A 20,723-nucleotide genomic window follows, 5' to 3' on the forward strand; every position below is an offset into this window, starting at 1 on the left:
TAACTGTTAAGTTTTTTTTCAGGAAGCAATGCATGCACACTAATAGCTCTCCTGGTAGCTCATCAGTGTTACAAAGATAACATAAATATTTCACCAGGTGAACAGCGCCTGAGCTCTCACATTATTACTGCTCTTGCAGAAAGCATAATGGAAGGTAAAGCAAACAAACAGCATCTATTTAATTAGCTTATAATTCAAATGAGATATTCATAAAATAAATTGATGGAAGTTTACATGAATTATAGCAAGAAAAAAGAATTGTTTTATTGACTGCAAGGTCAGGATACATTCTGTTTCTTGTTTGAAGAAGTGCCTTTGGAATTGTGAAGGTTCATGTGTGCATGGTGGTGTACCAGCGTATTTCTGCATTGTGGTAAGATGGCATTTCAAGAACATCTTCCTCTGTTTATGGATTGGTTGAGTTGGTCCAGACCATTGTAAAGTAATTCAAATATGATCCTTCATAATGACAAAGGCATTTTTTCCATCATTAGAGGCCATATGACTCACAAGAATTGCAAATATGCCTTACCTGTGCAGTATTATGGAAGAATGGCTTATCCCATGTTCAGTGCCAACATACTGGGGTTGAACTGGTACTGCTTGGTGGTGTCCACTGTGCCTTGGAGATCCTACAGTGTCATATATGAATAGGGAATAACAGCATGTCATTATGGAAATGTTACTATATTGGGTCAAAATTACCATCTGAGCACTGAAACCATATATTTCTGTACACAAGTTTATTGAATAGTATTTATTCCAGCCCCCCCCCCCCCCCCCAGTTGTTTACACTGTTCAGAGATACCATGTAGCTTTAGTATAAAGAAGTAGAAGGTCACATATCTGCACATGAAATGACTGTAAAATACTTTAAAATGTTTAAACTCAACTCCAAAATAGCATACTTACATGACTGGTATGCCATTCACTGAATATCACTGAACATCAAAACCTTAGTTTTGATGTTGCTTGAAAATATCTACACTGGTAAAACCTGCTTTCTTGTATTTCACCATCAACATAACAATATTTATGTTACAGTTGCTAACACAACTAGGTAGGAGAACCTCTATAATATACAGTAGTTCTCATTTTTCACAGTTTCGAAAAAAGTTAAAATGAAAACATGTTGTAGTCTTCAGTCCAAAGATGGGTATGATGCAGCTCTCCTGTGAAGGCTTCTTATGTCTGCATAACTACTGCAACCTACATCCATTTGAATCTGCTTAGGGTGTTTCAAGCTTTGGTCTCACCCTGCAATTTTTACTCACCAATTTTCCTGCCATTATCAAACTGACAATCCCATGATGCCTTATGGTGTGTAATTTGATCAGTCCCTTCTCTTAGTTAAGTTGTGCCATAAATCCCTCCCCCCCCCCCCTCCCCCCACTCCCCCAAGTTCAACCCAGTACTTACTCCATGTACACATCTGATCTTCAGCATTCTTCCAGATTCAGAGTCTTTATTGGTCATTCAGCATTTTTACATGCAATAGACTTTGTTAGTTCCCTTAACTTATTAATTTTACAAAATAAATTTTTACATATTACATATACATATTACATATTTACATATTACATATTGAAATATGTCTGCTTGTGTCTGTGTATGTATAGATGGATATGTGTGTGTGTGTGTGTGTGTGTGTGTGTGTGTGTGTGTGTGTGTGTGTGTGTGTGCGCGCGAGCATATACCTATCCTTTTTCCCTCTAAGGTAAGTCTTTCCGCTCCCGGGATTGGAATGACTCCTTACCCTCTCCCTTAAAACCCACATCCTTTCATCTTTCCTTTTCCTTCCCTCTTTCCTGACGAAGCAGCCGCCGGTTGCAAAAGCTCAAATTCTGTGTGTGTGTGTGTGTGTGTGTGTGTGTGTGTGTGTGTGTGTGTGTGTGTGTGTTTTATTCATTTATTCATTGTGCCTATCTACCGGTGCTTTCCCGCTTGGTAAGTCTTGGAATCTTTGTTTTTAATATATTTTTCCCATGTGGAAGTTTCATTCTTTTTTTTTTTTTTTTTTACATATTTAAGTTGATATTAGGCATTTCTAAAAATTCTTCTAATGAATGAATGGATTAGTTAACAAAAAGCTATGTACATTTTCTGTAAATAATTTGTCAGGCTTGATTGACAAATTCTTAGACAACTTGTTACATATTTTAATTGCCATATACTTATGACTATTGTTAGTTTTAGCTAATCTGTTTTAGATTAGATTAGTACTTGTTCCATAGATCATGAGTACGACACTTTGTAATGATGTGGAATGTGTCAGGTTAATAAAAGGTGTCTATACAAGATATTACATTACACAGAATATTACATGACACTTAATTTTTTTCCTTTTTTTTGGTGGGGGGTGGGGAAATTGCCCACTTACTATACCCAAAAAATCATCTAATGAGTAGAAGGAGTTGCCATTCAGAAATTCTTTTAATTTCCTTTTAAATGCTATATAACTATCTGTCAGACTTTTGATGCTATTAGGTAAGTGACCAAAGAGTTTTGTGATGAGTTACCCCAGAATATGATGCCATACGAAAACAGAGAATGAAAATAGGTGTGGTAAGCTAATTTACTGAGATGTATATCACCAAAATTTGCAATGACCCTAATAGCATAAGTAGCCGAACTCAAAAATTTCAGCAGATCTTCAGTGCATTTTTCCAGTTCAACCCCTCATCAATGCAAACACCTAGAAATTTTGAATATTCTACCTTAGCTACCGATTTCTGATCGAAGTCTATATTTATTAATGCTGTCATTCCATTTTCTGTGTGTAACTGTGTATACTGTGTTTTGTCAGAGTTTAATGAGAGCACATTTGCAGAGAACCAGTTAATGATATTCTGAAAAACATTATTTATAATTGCAACAGTTAATTCTTGTCTGTTGGGTGTGATAGCTATAGTTGTATCATCAGCAAAAAGTACCAGCTTTGCATCTTCGTGAATATAGAATGGCAAGTCATTAATATATATTAAGAACAGCACACGACCCTCCCCCCCTTCTTGATTGTTCCTCAGTTTGAGAAATCACCTGTTTTTGCATGTTATGTGAACTGCTTATTTCAACTTTCTGCACTCTTCCAGTTAGGTATGATTTAAACCATTTGAGTGCTGTCTCATTAATACCACAGTACTTGAGCTTATCTAGAAGTAGTCCATGATTTACACAATCAAAAGCCTGTGAGAGATCACAAAAAATCCCAATGGGTGATTTCCGGTTACTCAGAGCATTTAATATTTAATTAGTGAAAGTTTATATAGCATTTTCCTTTGACAAACCTTTCTGGAAACCGAACTGAAATTTCGTTAAAACTTTATTTTTACAAAGGTGTGAAGGTACTGTACAATACATTACTTTTTCAAGAATTTTGGATAAGACAGTCAGAAGAGAGATGGGGTGGTAGTTGTTCACATCAGTTGTATCTCCTTTTTTATGCAGAGTGGTTTAACAATGGAATACTTCAGTCTGTCTGGGAAAATATCCTGCTTCAGAGAGCTATTACATTTGTGGCTAAGAATCCCACTTATCTCCTGGGAACAAGCTTTAATTATCTTGCTGGAAATGGCATCAATTCCTTGTGAGCTTTTATTCTTGAGAGAGTTTATTATCTTCCTAATTTCAGAAGGAGAGGTGGGTGGAATTTCAATTGTATCAAATTGTGTGGGTAAGGCCTCTTCCATTAACTGCCTTGCTTCTTCTAATGAACATTTAGATCCTCTTTCCTCTACGACATTTAAAAAATGATTATTCAAAATGTTTTCGAATTCCATCTTGTTTGTCAAATTTCCATTTGCTTTGATGGTAATGTCGTCATCCTGTACTCTTGGTTGCTCTGTCTCCCTTGTAATAATATTCCAAATTGTTTTGATTTTGTTATCAGAGGTATTAATCTCAGACATGATGCATATGCTTCTGGTTTTTTTTTTAACCTTTCTTAATGTAGCACAGTGGTTTTTATAACATTTGGCTGTTTCTGTGTCATTACGCTTTCTTGTTGTTAGATACAGTTCACTTTTGTTTGTTAGAAGATATTTTTATTCTTTTAGTAAGCCAAGGTTTTTTGCAGGGTTTCTTATAATTTGATTTAACTACTTTCTTGGGAAAAACAGTTTTCAAATTCTCTTACAAGTGTATCATGAAATAAGTTATATTTTAAATTAGCATAGGGTTCCTTGTACACCTCATCCAAGTCTAACTGCTGAAGATTTTCCCTGAAAATTCTAATTGTTGAGTCATTAATTGAATGCACAACTTTGGAGGGTAGTTTTGAATTACTGAATGGAGCTATATCATGTACTGTAACTAGCTGAGCACCATGATCAGAGAGGCCATTCTCAACAGGACAAGAATTTATGTTTTTAAACTTATCTTGGTCTATAAAAGTGTTATCTATAAATGTGCTGCTGTACTTTACTACTCGAGTAGGAAAATCAGTGGCAGATGTCAAATTGAAAGAACTGATCAAGACTTCCAGGTAATTCTTCCTATTACACTCTTTCAGTGAATCAACATTGAAGTCCCCACAAATAATAATAATTTGCTTTCCCCTATCTGACAGATAGCACAACAAGGCATCCAAGTTTTCCAGGAAGAGATGAAAGTTTCCTGAAGGGGACCTATATACTCTTACAATTATAAAAGAGCCCTCCTACAATTTAAGTTGACAGGCACATGCTTCTATATTGTTGCTCTAGACAGAAGTTTTTTATACAGTAATAACTTTTGACATGTATAGCAACTCCTCCTGTCACCTTATTCTCTCTACTCATATGTGCAGCTAGTTTATAACCACTGGTATTTACGTTTTCCTTATCAGACACAATGTGATGCACAGATAGGCAAAGTATATCTATTACATTATCAGATTCAATGTCATCTAAACAAACCAGGAGCTCATCTACTTAATTCTTCAATCCTGGAATATTTTGGTGAAAAATGGTAACATTATTTTTTACTTTACTTTTGTGAGAATCTACTTTTTTCTTTAATCCACCAATATTTTGGTTAAATATGGTAACAATATTATTTACTTTAATGTTGTGAGAATCTTGTGAGTTTTGGACGTCTTTAGCACCTGCCTGCCTGAACTTCTCATTAGACACTGATATTAATCTAAAAAGAGGTACATACATGAGTACTAGTGTCCCCCCTTATGGATTTTGCTAACAACCCTGCCAGTTTACCACTCCCTTTCTTACTGAGGTGTAGGCTATACCTTCTGAAATCCCCCCTATCAATAGTCTCAACAGGAACCAATCCAATGTCTGACAGAATGGCCGCTCTATGCAACTGATCCAACTACATATTTACCCTCGTGACAGAGCAGTACAACTGGGACTGATCATGCCACATGAAAGCAGGCACCAGCCCAACATTGGTATGGCTCATTGCTGAGGCTATTTTCACTAGGTCACACTCAATACTGTATCCCTGATCCCCATCAGTACTGTTTCCCACTCCACCCACTGTCATCACATGATCCTGCTTTGAGGAACCCTTGCACAAGGAACTTATATCCTCTACCACCTGGCTAAGACATGCACTTGGCTTGAAACAGTTTGTGACCTGGTACCTGTCACCTAATTTTTCCTCCAAAATCTGGCCCACACTTCCCCCATGGCTGCTACCTAGCAACAGAACTTTCCTCTTACTTTCTACTTTTTTTGAAACAGTTGGTTTCCTAGTGAGATTCTGTTGCATCTTAACTACATCTACTTCCTCTAGAGCCTCTTCCTTACTTAACTGTGGTAGCAAGGCAGATCTATTGGTTGTGCCAATTGGGAAACTGTCAGACACTGTTCTTTTTCTGTGGCCCCTGTTCCCATCTACCACTTTCCACTGCTATTTACCTTCCTCCCCCCTTAACGTCTTCAGTTCCTCCCTCACTCTGTCTAAATCAGCCTGGAGGGCACTAATTTTCTCCTCCCGTTCGGCTATAATCCTATCTCTTGAGCAAAACCTGCAAAAGAATGGAAGAGTCTCGTTTGCTTCCCCAATTCCCATGCCGCTACAAATTCCCCAATGAAACCACCTGTCACAACAGCTGCACAAAACCCCTGAACTAACTTTCCTACTGCAGCTCACACACTTAGTATCCATGGTAGTTTGGAAATTAGTTAAGAGATTTACTAAGTGATGATGATAATATATTAAATACAGATGTAAAAGGCCACTAAATATATTTTGGAAACTAATGTGTAAGTAAACTATTAGCAAATGCACTTAAATTTGTGGCAACAGCAGAGAAGTAAAGGTTCTTGTATAGTAGTCATGCCTTTGATTTGTTACACTTAAGTAGTAGTCATGCCTTTGATTTGTTACACTTAAGTTAGGTAGTTCATCAAGTATGTGGTTAACGCTGTCAAGAATATATAAATTAATAACTGTAAAAATTCTATATTTAATGAATAATGGTTTACAATGAGTCCTATTATCTACCTTAGCCATTACTCTGATTGCTTTCTTCTGGATCACCATAATTTCATTTATTTTTCTGCTGTTTCCCCAGAGTATTAACCCATACCCTAAAACAGATTGAAAAAAGGCAAAGTACACTGTCTTTACATACTCAAATGTCACACAACACGTTAGCCTCTTCAACAAAAATATAACTCTTGATAGCCTAACCACTATGCGATCAACATGAGAGTTCCATGTTAGATGTTGTCAAGTGTGATACCTAAAAACTTTGTGTTTTGATTTTGTATTTTTGTAGTCTTTGATAGACCAAACCACATATTTTGGGTCTTTTCCTCATTTAATAGTATACCATTTGCATCAAACCATGATGTTCCATTTTCTTTTGCCAATTTCATACCACTTACAAGTTTATCAAATACATGGTTTATATATAGAAAAGTTGTATCATCTGCATACATATACGTCTTTACATCTATATTTCCTGGTAAGTCATTTATGTGTACAGGGAAGAGAAGTGGTCCCAATTTAGATCCCTGTGGCACTCCACATTGAACCTTGAGTATGTTTGACAGATGATTTCCTGAACTCACCAGCTGTTTCCTTTTATTGAGGTATGATTTGACGAGTTTTAAACTTTAATCACATACTCTATAGTACTCAAGTTTAGACAGCAGAAGTGAGTAGTCGACACAGTCAAAGGCTTTGCTCAGATTACATAAGGTTACCTGTGTGTGAGTATGGTCCTCGAATGCTGCTAAAATGTCTTTGACTAAGAGCTCTATGGCATGTATAGCTGCCCTTCCTTCCCTGTAACCAAACTGTGATGCGCTTAACATATCATTTAGTTCTAGGTACTCATACATCTGCTGATATATTATGCCTTCAAAGACTTTTCCTAGTACTGGAATTAGTGAAATTGGTCTGTAGTTTGCAGGATCTGATTTGATACCCTTCTTAAAGACTAGAGTCACCTTGGACAGTTTGAGATGATAAGGAAAAACCCCTTCTATGATACACAGGTTTATAGGATATGTTAATGGTGCTGCAATGTAATGTATGATTTCTTTCAATAGATTTGTCTGACATACTAAAAATATCTGTACTGTATGAATTTTTCATTTCTTTGACTATTTTAAGAACTTCATGTAGGCGTACATCTTTAAAGTGTTTCAATGATGATCTGGCCCTATTATGATTTAGGTTTGCACTCTTAAGATAATCTATATATGTTACATTGGGTTTACTGATCAACTTTTTGATACCATCAGCACAACTTATAAAATATTTGTTGAATGTATCTGCCGATACTGGGACTGTCTTGTCAAAGTTTCTATCATCACCTTTAACAACATTTATTACTGACCAGGCTGTTTTGCATTGGTTTTTACAATTTTTTATGAGATTTGTGCTGAATCCATGTTTTTCCAATTGTATCTCTTTCTTATGCAGTTTCTTAGTGGTTTTTTCGAGATCCTTAATTTCATTAGAATTGTTTACTTTGCCAAGGTGCTTCAAAGCACTATCTTATTTTTTAGATTCTCCAGTTCTTTGTTGTACCACAATTTGCCCTTTCTTGTTTTATTATATTTCTTTTGAATAAGATGGGCTTTTAAAATACCTATTAAGTGATGTCTAAAGCTTTCCCGGCGCACTGATTGTTCCATAAAAACATGGGAGAACTGCCGGATGTCAGTAACTTCCTGCCGCAATATTTTGGTGCAGAGTCTTCTGGCCATCTTCAGGTGAGTGCCACTGTAGTAGTACTGGTGAGTACGCGCTAAGCTCCACTATTTATAGCCTTCTGAGGTGACATTGCGCATGCACTGCTCAGCGTGCGCGTTCATAACGGCTCCGTGCGCTGCGCCTCGTGCCCTCCACTGTGAAAGCTTGGCATATCGGTGTCAGGTCGATTTCCATCTTTATGCAAATAACTACGTCGACTATGAAGTTTCTCTATAACAGGATTCCAAGCAGAGTTCAGCTGATAACCGCTACCTCGATTGATGAGCGTCTCATTGTCAGACAATCTTATTTCCACAGATTCATTGATAATCGAGCTCCAAAAGTTTGATGTATGGGCCAAAATTTTTGTGTCATTGTAATTCATGGAATGGTCTGTGGAAATACAATGTTCAGCGATTGCAGACTTGGTGGGTTGGAGAAGGCGAGTATGCCGTTGGTGTTCCACAATGCGTTCCTGCACAGTTCATGTTGTTTGCCCTATATACAATTTGCCGCATTCACACGGAATTTTGTAAACACCTGGTTTACGCAGGCCCAGATCATCCTTAACAGATCCCACCAGTGATGAAATTTTGGAAGGAGGGCGAAAGATGACTCTCACTTGATACTTTCTCAATATTCTGCCTATCTGTGAAGAAATATTCCCAATAAATGGTAGATAAACAGTCGACCTGAAAGCCTCTTCTTCTTCCTTGTTCCGTTGTTTGTAGGTCTCATCACTCTGTTCACTTGCCTAGGTGAAAAGGCATTCTTCAAAAAGACTTTTTGCACGTGTTCCTGTTCCGCTTGAAGACTGTCGGCTTCAGAGATAGTATGGGCATGGTGGACCAAGGTTTTGAGAATGCCCATTGTTTGTGCTGGATGGTGGCAACTAGTAGCTTGTAGATACAGGTCTGTATGAGTGGGCTTTCTGTACACCGAGTGACCAAGTGTGCCGTCACTCTTCCGTCGCACCAAGACGTCTAAAAATGGCAGACAACCATCTCTCTCTGTCTCCATGGTAAACTTTATGTTTTCATGTATGGAGTTCATGTGACGTAAAAATTCTTGGAGACGGTCCTGACCATGAGGCCACACTATAAAAGTGTCGTCAACGTACCGCCAACATACTGTCGGTTTAAAAGTGGCAGAATCAAGTGCTCTCTCCTCAAAATCCTCCATAAAAAGATTGGCTACCAGGGGAGACAAAGGACTCCCCATGGCGACACCATCAGATTATTTGTAAAATTTGTTGTTAAATATAAAATATGTAGAGGAGAGTGTGTGCTCAAACAACGCTGTAATGTCTGCACCAAACATATTGCCAATGAGGTGCAGTGAGTCCACCAGAGGCACCTTTGTGAACAGTGAAACCACACCAAAACTGACCAATAAATCACTACTTTGCAGTTGTAGTGACTGAAGTCGACTGATAAAATCACCAGAATTCTTTATGTGATGTGCACACTTGCCTATCATTGGTTTGAACAAAGATGCCAAGAATTTTGCTAGGTCATAGGTGGCTGCTCCAATGTTACTCACAATTGGACGTAATGGCACATTTTCCTTGTGGATCTTGGGCAGTCTATATAGCCTAGGTGGAACTGAACTGTTTGGTTTCAGTCTCTTGATGACCTCCTTTGGTAGAGAACTATTTGATAAAAGTTCTGCTGTTTTTCGCACTACTCGGCTTGTGGGATCCTTATCGATTTTGCGATACGTTGAATCACATAATAAAACATTGATCTTATTAATATATTCATCCCGTGGTATGAGGACGGTAGCATTTCCTTTGTCAGATTTTTAAGACTACTGTATCTACATCTGCTCGTAAGTTACGGAGGGCTATCCTCTCCATGGGCGAGATGTTATTCTTCATTGGTGCACCCCTGGTCAATACACGGCAAGACTCTCGACGAACTTCCTCTGCTTCATCTGTATCAAGACGGCGTACAGCTTCTTCGATGGCACTGATGAAATCCACTAGTGGCGGTGCAACAGGTGTAGGAGCAAAATTCAGTCCTTTTGCTAGCACAGACACAGTTGCGTCACCTAGTTAGTTAGTTAGTTATATTACTTGTTCCATGGATCATGAACGCGATTCTTTCGTAATGATGTGGAACGTGTCAAAGTACACAAGATTCATTTATCCCAAATAATCATTGTTAGTCTTATATACGGTACAATTGTTAATGCTTACTGTATTTCTTTGGCCTATGTCTAAAAATTCATCTATGGAGTAGAAGGAGTTGTCATTCAGGAATTCCCTTAACTTACTTTTGAATGCCGATTGGTTGTCTGTCAGACTTTTGATATTGTTTGGCAATTGACCAAAAATCTTTGTGGCAGTATAATTCACCCCCTTTTGTGCCAATGTCAAATTCAATGAACGGTAGTGAAGGTCACCCTGTCTCCTAGTATTGTAGCTGTGGACTGTGTTATTAATTCTGAAGTGATCTGGGTTACTAACAACAAATTTCATTAGGCTGTATATACACTCCTGGAAATGGAAAAAAGAACACATTGACACCGGTGTGTCAGACCCACCATACTTGCTCCGGACACTGTGAGAGGGCTGTACAAGCAATGATCACACGCACGGCACAGCGGACACACCAGGAACCGCGGTGTTGGCCATCGAATGGCGCTAGCTGCGCAGCATTTGTGCACCGCCGCCGTCAGTGTCAGCCAGTTTGCCATGGCATACGGAGCTCCATCGCAGTCTTTAACACTGGTAGCATGCCGCGACAGCGTGGACGTGAACGGTATGTGCAGTTGACGGACTTTGGGCGAGGGCGTATAGTGGGCATGCGGGAGGCCGGGTGGACGTACCGCCGAATTGCTTAACACGTGGGGCGTGAGGTCTCCACAGTACATCGATGTTGTCGCCAGTGGTCGGCAGAAGGCGCAAGTGCCCGTCGACCTGCGACCGGACCGCAGCGATGCACGGATGCACGCCAAGACCGTAGGATCCTACGCAGTGCCGTAGGGGACCGCACCGCCACTTTCCAGCAAATTAGGGACACTGTTGCTCCAGGGGTATCGGTGAGGACCATTCGCAACCATCTCCATGAAGCTAGGCTACGGTCCCGCACACCGTTAGGCCGTCTTCCGCTCACGCCCCAACACCGTGCAGCCAGCCTTCAGAGGTGTCGCGACAGGCGTGAATGGAGGGACGAACGGAGACGTGTCGTCTTCAGCGATGAGAGTCGCTTCTGCCTTGGTGCCAATGATGGTCGTATGCGTGTTTGGCGCCGTGCAGGTGAGCGCCACAATCAGGACTGCATACCACCGAGGCACACAGGGCCAACACCCGGCATCATGGTATGGGGAGCGATCTCCTACACTGGCCCTACACCTCTGGTGATCGTCGAGGGGACACTGAATAGTGCACGGTACATCCAAACCGTCATCGAACCCATCGTTCTACCATTCCTAGACCGGCAAGGGAACTTGCTGTTCCAACAGGACAATGCACGTCCGCATTCATCCCGTGCCACCCAACGTGCTCTAGAAGGTGTAAGTCAACTACCCTGGGCAGCAAGATCTCCGGATATGTCCCCCATTGGGCATGTTTGGGACTGGATGAAGCGTTGTCTCACGCGGTCTGCACGTCCAGCACGAACGCTGGTCCAACTGAGGCGCCAGGTGGAAATGGCATGGCAAGCCGTTCCACAGGACTACATCCAGCATCTCTACGATCGTCTCCATGGGAGAATAGCAGCCTGCATTGCTGCGAAATGTGGATATACACTGTACTAGTGCCGACATTGTGCATGCTCTGTTACCTGTGTCTATGTGCCTGTGGTTCTGTCAGTGTGATCATGTGATGTATCTGACCCCAGGAATGTGTCAATAAAGTTTCCCCTTCCTGTGACAATGAATTCACGGTGTTCTTATTTCAATTTCCAGGAGTGTATATTGTGAAGCTACTGGCAATATCCCTAATTCTTTAAATAATTGTCTACAAGATGATCTTGGCTGAGCCCCAGACATTATTCTGATAACACGTTTTTGTGCAATAAATACCTTCTTTCTTAGTGATGAATTGCCCCAAAAGATGATTCCGTAAGAAAGCAACGAATGAAAATATGCATGGTAAGCTAACTTACTGATGTGCTTGTCTCCAAAATTTGCAATGACACTAATAGCATAGGTAGCTGAGCTCAATCGTTTCAGTAGATTGTCAATGTGTGTCTTCCAGTTTAAATTCTGATCAATACAGACACCCAGAAATTTTGAACAATCTGCTTTAGCTAAAGATTTTCCCCCACACTCTATATTTATTTCCGGTGTTATGCCTTTCCCTGTACTGAACTGTATGTACAGTGTTTTTTCAAAGTTCAATGAAAGTCCATTTGTGGAAAACCACCTAATAACTCTTTGAAAAACATTATTTCCATTTTCCTCAGCTGATTCTTGCTTTTTAGGCTTGATTACAATACTTGTGTCATCTGCAAAGAGAGCCAAGTTTGCATCTTCATGAATATAATTAGGCAAGTCATTAACATATATTAAAAACAATAAAGGCCCCAAGACAGAACCCTGTGGTACCCCATTCTTGATACATCCTCAGTCTGAATAATCTGATGCCCTTTGTGTACTATGTGGGTTTACTGTTTCAACCTTCTGCATTCTACTTGGCATTTTCTCTGTCAAATTAACAACAGATCGTCGAGTTGGAACTTCCTGCTGAATCTGTTTAGAAAGTCTCTCAATCTTGGCAGTTTGCCTTGTCACAGCTTTATCATGGCTCCATTTTGCTTTAGCCCATGTCACACCATCCACCCAGTCCACGACAGAGAAGATAGTCTTGCTGCCAATTCCAAATGTATGTGGCACATGTTCTTTGATACAGAATCCAATTCACACCGAGTAAAACGAATCCTTTCTCTCACCAAAGCCATGCTTGCTTTACGTTTGATGTTGTTTGCAGCAGTGGTATTTATGAATGCACAATTTTGGCAAATGTTGGAATAATGCCCTTGTCTCTGCAAGTTAATAAGAATATCAACGAGCTTAGCAGCCTCGCTCCTCTTTCACGTAACTTGTCCAATCTTTGAATACATTCCATCACTTCCTCCCCGTAGAGTTGCTTGATGTGATGTTTAAAGCTTTCCTGGCGTACTGATTGTTCCATAAAAACACAGGAGAACTGCTGGATATCAGTAACTTCCTGCCACAGTATTTCGGCGCAGAGTCTTCTGCCCATCTTCAGGTGAGTGCCACTGTTTATCTACTGTAGACTGTTTATCTACCATTTATTGGGAATATTTCTTCACAGATAGGCAGAATATTGAGAAAGTATCAAGTGAGAGTCATCTTCTGCCCTCCTTCCAAAATTTCATCACTAGTGGGATCCGTTAAAGGTGATCTGGGCCTGCGTAAACCAGGTGTTTACAAAATTCCGTGTGAATGTGGCAAATCGTATATAGGGCAAACAACACAAACTGTGCAGGAATGCATTGTGGAACACCAACGGCATACTCGCCTTCTCCAACCCAACAGGTCCGCAATCGCCGAACATTGTATTTCCACAGACCATTCCATGAATTACAATGACAAAAATTTTGGCCCATACATCAAACTTTTGGAGCTCGATTATCAATGAATCTGTGGAAATAAGATTGTCTGACAATGAGACGCTCATCAATCAAGATACCGGTTATCAGCTGAACTCTGCTTGGAATCCTGTTATAGAGAAACTTCGTAGTCAACGTAGTTTTTGCATAAAGATGGAAATCGACCTGACACCGATATGCCAAGCTTTCACAGTGGAGGGCGCGAGGCGCAGCGCACAGAGCCGTTATGAACGTGCACACTGAGCAGTGCATGCGCAATGTCACCTCAGAAGGCTATAAATAGCGGAGCTCAGCGCGTACTCAACAGTACTACTACAGTGACACTCACCTGAAGATGGCCAGAAGACTCTGCGCTGAAATATCGTGGTAGGAAGTTACTGATATCCAGTAGTTCTCCCTTGTTTTTATGGGACTACCTATTAAGTAATTGTGGAATGTTTCATAAACTGTTTGGGCATTGAAAACACAGTTTTGAAAGAATTTGTCCCAGTTAGTTATGCTCAGCTTGTGTGTCAGTTTTCTGAGATTGTGTTTTGTTAATATTAAGGTATAGGATTTTGTTAACTTTTGTGAAGCCTTGCTCCTATCCCCTTTCATAAAATGTCTCACTCTACTGTTAACATAGAGTGGTCTGAGGTAACAAATTCCGTTACGTTGGTGGGGTACATATTATGAGCACAGTTGACAAAAGCATTATCCAAGCATGCTTTTAGTCTTGTTGGCTCTGAATTTACATGATGGAAGTTGAGCTGCCTTAGCATATTCAGTAGCTTATTTACTCTGGATTTGTTACATGTTACATCAAAGCTTAAATTAAAGTCTCCCCCAGTTACAGTTACCTATTGTTTCCACTTCCTTATGTAGCAGAGTACACTGTCTAAATTACCTAAAAGTTTTATCATTTGAATCAGGGGAATGGTAGATACATACTGTGATAAGTTTAACTATGTCACATATGATGCCGGTAATTTCAAAGTGTTTCTCTACACATGCCCAACTAAGATCTAGTGCTCTACACTCTATTTCATTTTGAAACATAGATAACAGTACCACCATTACGGCTGAGATCTGCAAAAACTGTTTCCATGTTTATAACCTTCTGGTACATAGTATTGTATTTGTTCTTATTTAAGCCAATGTTCATATAGACGTAAGAAAAATACTTATACTGTGGCAATGACTCCTCCAGAATTTTAACTTTACTTTCAAGACCCTGAGTGTTTAAAAATAAGATGTTGCTGTGACTTATCTGTGAGTTATCAGGCTGGTTTCCCACATTTTTATTTTCTTCTTGGCTTGAAACCATAAAAAATTGTCACTGAATGACAAAGACGTATTTTTCCTTTGGCTCCTCCTTAAGCACTGCTGTGTTGCTGCTCCAGTTGTTGTTGGTTCTGCTACTGCTGCTGCACTACATTTCAAAATCTTCTGTTGTCTTTCTGTCTGGAGTGTTTATCATCCACATTTTATTTCCAAACAAAGCTATACTTCAGACAGATACAATCTGGAAAGACTTCCTAACACATTTGTATTAATGTTACCAAATTCATTTTAGACATTCTTTTCTTGCTGTAGCCTGCCTGTATTTTATATCTTTTCTACTTGGGCCATCATAGGTTACTTTGCTGTCTAAATATTCAATCAAACTCATTTGCCACTTTTAGTGTCTCATTTGGAAAACCAATTCCTCCAGTATCACCTGATTTAATACTAAATCTCATTATCCTCATTTTATCTTTATTGATGTTCACCCTATAACCTCTTTTCAAGACACTATCCGTTCTGTCCAGGTCCTATTCCAAGTCCTTTATTGTTTATGGCATAATTACAATGTCACCAGCAAACCACAAAGTTTTCGTTTCTTCTCCATGAACATTAAACTTTTTCCAAATTTCTCCTTGGTTTTCCTTAATGCTTGTTCAAGGTACAGGTTGAATAACGTAGGGGATAGGTTACAAACCTATCTCACTCGCTTCTCAAATACTGATTCTCTTTCATGTTTCTCGACTCCTATAAATGCAGTCTGGTTTCTGTAGAAGTTGCAAATAACCTACCACTCCATGTGTTTTATCCCTGCTACACCCAAAATTTTGAAGAGTTTACTCCAATCATCATTGTTGAAAGCTTTCTCTAAAACTCCAAATGCTATAAACATATTTTTGTCTATCCTTAACCTATCTTCTAAGATATGTCATATGGTCAGTATTTCCTTGTGTGTTCCTGCATTTCTATGGAATTCAAACTAGCCTTGCCTGAGGTCGGTTTCTTCCAATTTTTGTATTCCTCTGTAAATACAATATGTGATGAAAAGTATTAGAACACCTGGCTGAAAATGACTTACAAGTTTGTGGTGCCCTCCATTGGTAATGCTGGAGTTCAATATGGTGTTGGCCCTTCCTTAGCCTTGATGACACCTTCCACTCTCGCAGGCATATGTTCAATTAGGTACTGGAAGGTTCCTTGGGGAATGGCAGCCCATTCTTCACAGAGTACTGCACTGAGGAGAGGAATCAATGTCAGTCGGTGAGGCCTGGCACAAAGTCGGCATTCCCAAACATCCCAAAGGTGTTCTATAGGATTCAGGTCAGGACTCTGTGAAAGCTAGTACATGACAGGGATGTTATTGTCGTGTCCATCACAGGCCGCGCATTATGAACAGGTGCTCGATCATGTTAAAAGATGCTCTTCAGTAGTGGGAAGCCAGAAGGTGCTTAAAACATCAATGTAGGCCTGTGCTGTGAAAGTGCCATGCAAAACAACAAGAGGTGTAAGTCCCCTCCTTGAAAAAAAAAACCACTGCCTCCGAATTTTACTGTTGACACAAGATGTGCTGGCAGATGATGTTCACCAGGCATTCATGATACCCACACCCTGCCATCAGATCACCACATTGTGTACCATGATTTGTCACTCCACACAATGTTTTTCCACTCTTCAGTTGTCCAATGTTTATGCTCCTTACACCAAGCGAAGTGTCATTTGGCATTTACTGGCATGATGTGTGGCCTATGAGCAGCCAGTGCTCAGTCATGAAATCCTAGTTTTCTCACCTCTCAACTAACTATCATAGTACTTGCAGTGGATTCTGATGCAGTTTGGAATTGCTGTGTGATGGTCTGCTTATTACACATTATGACCCTCTTCAACTGTTGGCAGTCTCTGTCAATCAACAAACGAGGTCAGCCTGTATGCTTTTGTGCTGTACATGTCCCTTCATTTTTCCACTTCACTATCACATCAGAAACAGTGCACCTAGGGATGTTTACAGACATTTGACTCAAGTGATACCCAATCACCTGACGACCTTCAAAGTCTGTGAGTTCCGTGGAGCACCCCATTCTGCTCTGTCATGATGTCTAATGACAACCGTGGTCGCTGATATGGAGTACCTGACAGTAGGTGGCAGCACAATGCACCTAACATGAAAAACGTATGTTTTTGGGGGTGTCCAGATACTTTTGATCACATAGTGTAACTCAAGTCAGTATTTTGCAACCATACTTATGAAACTGATAATTTGGTTATATTGAAAGTTCTCAGCACCTACATTCTTTGGAACTGGAATTATTGCACTTTTCTTGAGGTCTGCAGGCGTTCTACCTGTCTCATGTATCTTGCACATGAGATGGAATAGTTCTGCCATAGTTCTCTCTCACACGGATTTCAGTTTTCTCTATTCCAGGTGCTTTATTACAACTTAGATCTTTCAGTGCTCTGGCAAAATTCTTGTCACAATGTTGTATCTTCCATCTCATCATCTGCTTCCTCTTCCCTTTCCATAATACTGTCTTCAAGTTTATTTCCCTTGTATAATGCTTCCGTACATACCTTCCACCTTTCAGCTTATCCTACTTCTGTTAGTAATGACTTGTTGTCTGAACCTTTGGTATTTGTACAGCTGTATTCATACAGGTTCTTCTCCCTTCTCCAAAGCTCTAATTAATTTTGCTGTAGGTGACATCTATGTTCCTACTGGTTATGCATGCTTCTACAGCCTTGCATTTGTCTTCTAACCAATCTTGCTTATCCATTTTGCACATTTTGTCAGTCTAATTTTTTATACATCTTTATTCCCTTTCATCTGCTTCATTTGCTGCATTTTCACATAACCTCCTTCCATCAGTTAAATTCAATATCTCCTGTGTTATTCAAGATTTTCTACTATGCTTGCCACTTTACTTATTTGATCCTCTGCTGCTTCCCCTATTTCATCTCAAACATACCCTTTCACCTTTGTTTTATTCCTTTCCCCCATTTCAGTCAGTTGCTGCCTATTACATCCTATGAAACTCTCAATAACCTCCATATGGCTAAATTATTGTACACGTCTCCTTAATGTCCTCCAGTTTTAATCTGCATTGTCAGACAGCCCCATAAATATGCCTGCCCATATTGAGTACGCCAATCACCATAGAACCTTCACTTCAACAACTGTCACCCATTCCAAGTTAAAAAGTCCCTTTTTTACAATCCCACCGCCTGTGGGTGCCATATATGCAGTGGAAAACAGGAGTTGTTGAACTACACTTATCATCTTATCAGAGCCTTTACTGACAGATAATATACTGTATAGCTCAACCATAAACAAATCTCCTATGCCATCTGCTCCTCTGGCACCAGTAAATCTGTTAACGAGCTACTGGCTAGCACTCCCTTGATCACCCAGTATCACTCTGGCATTGATAAGCTCAACCATGCCATCTACTAGTGCTCTGACTGTCTCTTGTCATGCCCAGAGATGAGGGATATTCTACCAGAATCATACCCACATCATCCAAAAATATTGCTTTGCCATCCATAAAACCACAGAATATTCTTTTCCATCTCTATTCCAATCCTACTCCCAACCCTGAAGCCTGTGGTTCATTTCCCTGTGGTTGGCCCAGGTGCAAGACCTGTCCTATGCAGCCACTCACTATCTCCTACCACAGTCCAGTTACAGAATTGTGTGTGTGAGCAAGCAACCACATCATACAGCAGCTATGCTGCAATTACTATACAGCATTTTATGTGGGTATGACAAGTAACTTAACTGTTGACTCGCATGAATGGCTTCGCCAATCTGTGTCAAACCACAAACTCAATCAACCACTTGCCAAACATGCTGCGCACCATGGTGCAAATGACTTCAATGGCTGCTTCACTATGCAGGCCATTTGGACATGCTCTTCCAGCACAAACTTCTCTGAACTATGCAGATGAGAAATGTTTCTCCTGCATTTCTTGAATTCACAACTTCTCCCTGGCCTAAAAATCTGATAATTGTTCCCATTGCCTGTCTTATCTTTTGCTTTCTCTCTTTATCCACCCCATGTCTTCTGCATCCAAATCAAACACCGTCTTCTCCCAAGACTCATCCTGTGTCCCCCCCCCTTACACACACACCTGGGCATTCTCTCTTTCTTTTATGCCTCTGCCTTCTATCTTCCCTCCCATTCTCCCACCAACTCTACCTTCCTCTCCTCCTCCCAATATCCTGCCTATGTCTCTATTTGCTCTACCCTCTGTGCTCATTTCACCCTGTTGTGCAACCACAGAGTCATCTCTCCAAAGACCTGCCTCTTTCCCACTACACCCTCTTTGCGTCCTTTCTTACCATCTCCCCACCTCAACCAGCTCAGGCAACTGCTTCCAAAAATCAGTCTTGCTGTAACCATGGGTGATTGTGTGGTTGTATATGTGAATGTGTGTACTTTTGCTAGAAAAAGAGCAAGAGCTTGAATGCTAGCATCATTGTTGTTTGCTGTTAAGTGTTTCTGTGCTCCATGCTTTATCTGCTGTATATGAATAGTTGCCTTTCCCTTATTTTACATAATGATGACATAATCTAAAAGAATTTGCATATCTTCCTTCCATTTCATTCTTATCTCTAATCTCATTATCAGAATGGTTATAATTATACAGTCTGCTTACAGTGGCATATGTGCATTTGATTATTATAATCATAGTAATATAGTCATAATTTTAAGTTTGCTCATCCTAAATATGTTTTTATCTCTAAAATTTCTTTTCTGGCTAAAAACTTTTGTAAGCTAATTTCCCTATTAGATTTCACAGTTATTTTGACATGTAAGTGAAGGTATATAATATTGAACTTAAATATGAAAACTCAATGTCTGGATGTACACCCAACAGACAGCGTTATTTTCTTCCCTTACTTCTGGTTCACATCTTACTATCATTATACAGTGTGAAGAAAAAATGCTGCACTTGGAGGTTGGCATGTGGTACCTCATACACATTCAAGACAAAAGTTTGTCTAGCAAAATCAGATCAGGTGCATTCTGAAAATACATGTATGAAAAGAGGAGCTGGCAACATTGTCACATTGTGCAGTGCATCAAAATATACAGAGGAACATGTATTACCCCACACTACATACTAGCCATTGTAGCTCACTGTGTAGACTGCTGGGACATGAAACCCAAATCCACTATGGAGCTATGATTCAAATCCTTGTCAGGCCCCTTTTTTATTTTTTAGGTTTCTGTTTCCTAGTTCTCACTGTTAATAATCAGTATAGCATTTTGTCACATGACAGTAGCCTATCATACGACACTGAGATCCATTAAACTGTATGTACATGCCTACTAACCACATAGTGCCCAATCATAATTGGCTCTGTCAAGTTCATGTCAAGCAGCTTCCCGATGAAATACAAAAATGATGAATATATCGATATGCCTTCAGTGCTGGGTGCATCCAATAACCAAGCTGCTGCTACTGTTCGTGTGTATACTGCACAGTACCATCTATGGCACCATTCCAATAAGAATGTCTTTGTCTCCTGGAGCAACGTCTTCACAAGTAATGGACAGAGGTCATCCAAGGACTAGACATGCTCCACAAACAGAGATGCGATCCTTGAAACCATTCACCAGTCACCTCAGCAAAGTACCAATGATAGTGCAGCCAGTTTCATATATCTTAGTGTCGCAGAATGAAGAATTGCATCCATATCATTACACATTAACTCATCACCAGCGACCA

General features: G+C 40.0%; 1 protein-coding gene across 3 annotated transcripts in view; it reads left to right on the top strand.

Annotated features, from left to right (window-relative positions):
- The window catches only part of LOC126335336 (uncharacterized), a 206,969-nt gene that overhangs the window by 166,438 nt on the left and 19,808 nt on the right, over nt 1-20,723 (top strand). For all 3 annotated transcript variants that reach the window (XM_049998495.1, XM_049998498.1, XM_049998497.1), the window contains exon 3: nt 23-154. In XM_049998495.1, the coding sequence (XP_049854452.1) occupies nt 23-154 (132 nt within the window). The remainder of the gene's footprint in view (nt 1-22; nt 155-20,723) is intronic.

Source organism: Schistocerca gregaria, chromosome 2 (assembly GCF_023897955.1).
Source record: "Schistocerca gregaria isolate iqSchGreg1 chromosome 2, iqSchGreg1.2, whole genome shotgun sequence".
Classification (NCBI taxonomy): Eukaryota; Metazoa; Arthropoda; class Insecta; order Orthoptera; family Acrididae; genus Schistocerca; species Schistocerca gregaria.